We start from the raw sequence: 6,000 nt of genomic DNA, 5'->3' as shown, positions 1-6,000 counted from the left end.
CACAGGGCCCTTTAAAGTCAAATTATACCCGAAAGTGAGCCCCAGCATCCCATGTTCCGAGGCCGCCACCGGCCCAGCTCCAAAGCCCCGAATGGGCCAAGCACCACATTGGCCACAAGCTGCCTCTCGAAGCCTGCCCACGGCCTGCGCCCCCAGGAAGCCCTCCTTCCCCATCCCCCAGGGGCCTCCAGTCCTTCAGGACCGCCTCTCACCCCCTGCCTCCCTCCCCTCATTTTTTACATTCTGGCAGCATTTGGACCCTCGAAGGGCTGGTGCGGTTGGAGGCCGAGAGCCTGCGGGTCCTGGGCGGTGGCCTGGGGAGATGCTCTGGGGAAGGACGCGGAAAGGCCCTCGCCAGGCACAGGGCCCAGGTCAAGATGCCCACCTGGCAGGCCCCAGGGAGGGGACTCAGTGGTAGGGATCGATGTCCCATGGCGATGGCAGGTCTGGACAAGTCTGCAAGGTCACCCAAGGTCCTGCCGCCCATCCTGGTGGGCTCGGTCGTGAGGCGGAGGGAGGGACGAGTGTTTGGCACCGGGCACCGGGAGGGCCTTGGCCGCAGGAGCCCTCTGCTCGCAGTGCCTCCGGGGACGCCCAACAGACCGCAGCGGACGACTGTCCACTCAGGAGACCCCAGAAGACAGTGAGGGGCAGCCTCCCTAACGGAGAGAGCTGGACGGGTGCCCAGCCCTGCCCAGGCTGGGACACACAGCTCAGCGGGAGGCCCCCCCCAGAGGAGCGGGGAGCCAGGCCCGGGGGACACCCAGGCAAGGGAGGGGGCAGCGGTGAACAGGGGTGGGCTCCAGAGGGTGTGCCGTGTGGCCCTCGGCAGAGTCCCACTGAGGTCAGGTCTGCCGTCCACACCTCGGGGCCCAGGACCCCCAGGCAGGGCCCCGGGGCCCGATGCGCAGCATGAGGGGGCAGCGGTGGGGGGCTGTGGCTCAGGGCCCAGCTCACAGCCCTCCCTCCTGACCTACCCCCAGCCCAGCCTCTCTCTCAGACCCTCGGTGGCACCCTACGAGGGGCTGGGATCTTGGCGTTGGGAAGCCCGTCGAGTGACCGACAGAGGCGAGGCTGGACAGAAGCCTGGCCCCGAGGAAGAGTGGGCTTTTCCGGGCCGCCCATACTGCGGCCTGCCCTGCACCCCTCCCCGGGGGACTCCCGGGACTGTTGGGGCTGCGGAGGCACCAGGGGGGCTGGGACCTGGGCGTCCCTCGAGGCAAAATGACCTCCACGTGACCTACGAGGGGCTGAGGTGGCAGCCCAGCGCCCCAGGGCCCAGCACAGCGGAGTCCCTCTGCTTCTCCCTCGGGACAGCAGGCTGGGGCCACCTGCTGTGGGGAGCAGGCCATCCACGCTGGGGGGACCCCGGCCTGGGTCCCCTCCAGCTGAGGTCCACGGTGCAAAGAGCCGGCTGGGGGGGGCCTAGAGAGTCAGACCGCACCCCAGCTGCCCACCCGCGCCCCACGCCACTCGGGGTCAGCGGACACCGAAGGCCCCCCGCGGTCTGACGGGCAGACACCCACTTCCCCTCCCCGGGCTCAGGCCCCGGTGGTGGCCGGGGGCGGGTGGGGTGGCCCAAGCATGGCTGTCCTCCGCATACGCTCAAAGTCCTTTATTGTACAATGTCTTCTGTCTGGGGGAGGGGCGCCAAAGGACTAACGGGTACACAGCGAAGTAGATAAATATGCCAAGCTTTTTCTTTTTTCTTTTTAAATCAGGCATTTATAAACAAGAAAGCATACATTAATTACATAAAAATAGTTTTCGATAGTAGAGTAAGTCACCATGTTGTCATTAGCAGCAGCAGAGGAGAAAACGCGGACGGCGATGCAGACGCTCCCGGCGGATATAAAGGTAGAGCTGTGGTTTTTTTCCTTAATTGAAAAAAAATGTCGCTTGTGACTCCTGACTTAAAGCAAGAACAAGACGGCCTCTCGAGCCTGGTGGACGCGGTGGGCGGGCAGGGGCGGGCAGGACGGAGCCCGCAGGGTGCTGCGGGGACTGGCAGAGGGTCCGTCCCCTCCGGCAGGTGAGCTCTGTTCTTCCTCAGTTAAAAACAACCCAGAAAACAGGACAACTACCAGGTAAGAAAAGAGTTTCTGAAAAAGGAACCACCGTATACGCGGGAGATACGACAGTGTAGAGGACAGGTATTTACACAGGGACTGTTTTTACACGGGGCTCGTTCTGTACGAAAAGCAGGATATTATGTGTGTGAGTTAGCTGCTCCAAAGATATGAATGTTATTGCTGTTTTTCCCTTCGTTAAAAATCCTCTTTCAGCATAGAAATAATGAGTAATTAAACGGGTGCACAGTCACTCGGGTAATGGGTATTACACACAGGGAGAGCCAACAGCCTACAAGACCCCCCTTCTCCCTTCTGCGGCTGCGCGAACCCTCGGACCGGCCCCCCCCACCCCCCAGGATGGAAGCGGCCGGAACAAGCCTATGCCCCCCAGCTGCCCCCGGGAGCCGCCCGGGAAGGCTCAAGCTGCTGGTGACCAGGGAGCCCGTGACAGCTGGTCCCCGCCGCACCAGCTCTGGCGAGGCCGCAGGAGCCTCAGACAGGGACAGAGGGGCGGGCCTGGGGGGGGGGGGGGGGGGTTGCGAGCTGCCGTGGCCTGGCCAGCTTTTCCCAACGTCCTGGGGCAAAGCTGGCAAGTGGGGTCGTGGACCCAACGGCCTAGACGGTGACCGGAGGTGGGCACTGCGAGGGCGAGGGTGGGGGCGGGGAGGGCGGGGAAGGTGCCTGCACAGAACTTAGAGAAGCTCATCGCCCGCTGGGGCCTAAAAAACCGAGAAGCAAACGGATGGCCCGGGCGACAGGCCCACGGGCCCTTTGATCTCTCACGACTTTCAGACTCGGCAACAGAGCACAGTCACACAGAAGCACACTTAAAGGTCTGCTCCAGCTAAATCATTTCGTTTCCCTTGAAGAAATGACTGAAAAAACACAACTCCGGAAACACGAGGCTGAACACAGCATTCTGCGTGTTGTGTAGCACAGCCGGCCCCTCGCAGGGCCCGGTAATAATGCCCATCGATGGGTATACATATGGCAGAGGTTTAACATTCCATGCATACAGATTTCATAACTGCAAAAGAAAAACAAAAGCAAAAAAAAAAAAAAATCCAAACAAACGCTGCATATATATGATGTCCCTTTTGCATTGCACTTTAGAAGGGGGGTCCAGCAGCACCTGCGCCCCTCCCCCCCTCCCCCCCCGTAAACCACGGGCAAGAACCCTGCAGATGACACGGTCACCAAGCCTCTGCCGGTCACGGCGGCGGGCGGCGTCTGCACCTGCGCCAGCCAGCGGTCCCCACCTCCGTGCGCGCTGGCAGCTGCCTCGGCGTTAGAACGGGGTCGAGCGAAGAATCCTGGCTAAGATCTTTCTCACGTAAATAAATACCGTAATTTCGGGATGGGTAGCCGCCTCTTGTCTACTGGGAAATCGTTTTTCAAGCTTGGGCATAAAAAACCTTATACAATTTGCATGAACAGTTGAGAGTAAACGAGATTATCTGGAATAAATGCAAGTAACTTATTCTGATAGTGGCAGATTCGATCGCGACTGAAGACAGGTGTCTCGGGGGTAAAAAGACGAGTCAGGATTTGCTGTACAAGATGCTGGAAGGCACAGAACTACCCCCCGAAGTTCAGCTTTTGCATTTCCGTTTTGTGATTCCCTTGTTCAACCGAGCACCAGAGGGGGTTTCTAAACACTCGAGCACTTAGGATGTGGACTGCTCTATAAATGGGTCTGCAATATTTGAAAAGTAAAAACCTCAGTTAACTGGGGAATAAAAAGGGAAGAGTTTTGACAAAGTGCAGTTCTAAATATACGTTTAAATGAACAAACAAAAAGAAAAAAAAAAAGTGAAGTAATGCTGTTTTTGTTCCGACGCTGCGGCCTCAGTCCCGACGCGACAGGGGCGGCCGGGGGAGGGTGGCGGTGGTGAGCGGCGCCCGGGCAGGCGGAAGGCGGCAGTGTTCCGGCTCGGGGCGCCGGCGGCCGGCACAGGCGGCCTGGGTCCTCGTCGCTGAAAAAATAGACTCTGGAGAAAACCCTCCCTGTCCTCGCGCGGGCGCGGACGAGCTGAGATGGCTTTGCGGGGCAGCGCCCCGGCTCCCTTAGCAGGTCCTCAGATGGCGTCACGTGTTGGTGGGGCTTTGAAAAGTTAGTCATTAAAAAACCTGTTGATTTTTCGGAGTATCAAGTCTTCTCGTTGGTTTTAAATAGCTTATAACAAAAATGTAAATGGTAGGACGTCCCGGCAAGCAGAAGGACCGCGGCGGGCACGGAGCCTCGGCCCCGGCTCCGCTGGGAACCCGGCTTGCACACTCGAACTTGGCCAGTAGAAAATTTTGCAGTGGATTCCAAAAGTATGTGGTTCCAAACGCTCGCTTGGTTATAGGCACAGTAAGACGTTGTGCTATGTGGACGCGGGGGCGGGCCGCCGGCGCGCAGGCGCAGAGACCCCCGGCTGGCGGGGGCGGGGAGGCCGCCCGCCCCCGCGGCGTCCGCACCCGGCCGCCCGCGGGCTCCGCTAGGGCTCCAGCTCGGCCGCGCTCTCGCTGCCGGCGGCCTCGGGCCGGGGCCGCGGCCACAGCTGCTCCTGCAGCTCCTTCACCACCTTCTCCAGGTGCTCCCGGGCCTCGCGCTCCCGAAGCAGGTCGGCCCGCAGCTGCTCGCGGTCCGCCTCCGCGTGCTGGAGCTTCACCTGCAGGTCCTCGATCTGGAAGGGACGCCGGGCGTCAGCACCCGCCCCCCACCCGGCCGCGCCAGCCGCCCTCCTTCCCCTGCGTGGGACGCGCGCCGCTGAGCGAGGGAGGCGGCAGCCGGGGCCGGGAGGGCCCCTCCGGGGGCACCGTGACCGGAGTCCAGACGGGTGTGCCGAGCCGCTGGCGGGTGGGAACTACCAGCACCCCCCACCCCCCCACACACCCCCCCGCCAGCAGCTGCCTCGGGCGCCCTCGACATCCTGAGGCCAGTTTCCCTCCAAAGCCCAGACCAGACCCTCCCAGCACCGGTGAGGCAAGGGGAGGAGGGGCTGCCGTGCCCACCGCCCCGCACCGGATCCCTGGCCGGGCAGGACGGCCCATCCGGACGTGCTGAGGTGTTTAAAGCTGTGTGGGGCGAGGCTGGGGCTGCCCGGGGCTCCTCTGCACCGCCGGGGTGGGGGGCGGCTCAGAGCCGGTTTCTCAAGGGAAACCACCAAAGAGGGGCGTGGTCGGGAGGGAAGAGGGCATAGAACGCCCACGTGTGCAGCCAGAGGACACCTTCCCGCGGGGGACCGACCCCCAAAGCCCAGGAGAGCGTGCAGCGCCAGTCGGCCTGCCGGTCCCCCGTGGTCCCCTAAGCTTGTGGTGGACCCCTCGAGGTGAGAAAGGACCCCAAGATGCCAGCACGGCGCCTGCCACGCGGCCGAGTCTGGAGGTGGGGCCCCGGGCCCCGCAAGCCCGTCTCCCCACCTGTCACCCAGGCACCAGGTGATGCCTCCAAGCCCCTGCCACAGCCCCCGCCTGTACCTGGGCCGAGTACTTGGCGCGCAGGCGGCCGGCCTCGCAGCCCTTGTCGCACACCCGCACCTGCCGCGCCTGCTCTAGCTCCCGCTTCAGGCGCAGCCGGGACTCGTTGGCCTCGCGCATCTTCTTCTCGTTCTCCGCCCGGAGGCGCTCGATCTCCTTTCGCAGGTTGCGCTTGGCCTCCGTGGCTTCCCGAAGCTTCTCCTTCTTGGCCACGCGCAGAAACTCCAGCTCCTGGGAGGGTGGCGCACACACCCGGGCTGGGGTCACCGCCCTGGCCCCTCTGCCCCCGCCGCTCCCCACAGCCTCCCCCTCAGGCGTCAGGTGCCACCTGCCTTCCCGGACGCCCCAACCCCTCCCGGCAGAGCCCCTCGGCCCGGCGCGCTCCAGCCGCCAGGCGTCCTCCAGGCCGGGCGCCCGCTCAGGCTCCCTACCTCCCTCCTCAGCGCCTCCGCCTCTGCCGTCC

At 63.1% G+C, this 6,000-nt stretch overlaps 1 protein-coding gene across 4 annotated transcripts in view; it reads right to left on the bottom strand.

Moving 5' to 3' along the window:
* Positions 1 to 1,600: 1,600 nt before the first annotated feature.
* Positions 1,601 to 6,000, bottom strand: part of SKI (SKI proto-oncogene) — a 70,140-nt gene continuing 65,740 nt past the window's right edge. For all 4 annotated transcript variants that reach the window (XM_042954022.1, XM_042954024.1, XM_042954023.1 and 1 more), the window contains exons 6-7: positions 5,538 to 5,768; positions 1,601 to 4,744 (exon numbers count right to left, since the gene is read on the bottom strand). In XM_042954022.1, the coding sequence (XP_042809956.1) occupies positions 4,556 to 4,744; positions 5,538 to 5,768 (420 nt within the window). In that variant the 3' untranslated portion in view covers positions 1,601 to 4,555. The remainder of the gene's footprint in view (positions 4,745 to 5,537; positions 5,769 to 6,000) is intronic.

The sequence above is a fragment of the Panthera leo genome, chromosome C1 (assembly GCF_018350215.1).
Source record: "Panthera leo isolate Ple1 chromosome C1, P.leo_Ple1_pat1.1, whole genome shotgun sequence".
In the NCBI taxonomy this organism is placed as follows: domain Eukaryota; kingdom Metazoa; phylum Chordata; class Mammalia; order Carnivora; family Felidae; genus Panthera; species Panthera leo.
The sequence above is the reverse complement of the archived record's forward strand: the minus strand, read 5'-3'. Positions and strand labels throughout refer to the sequence as shown.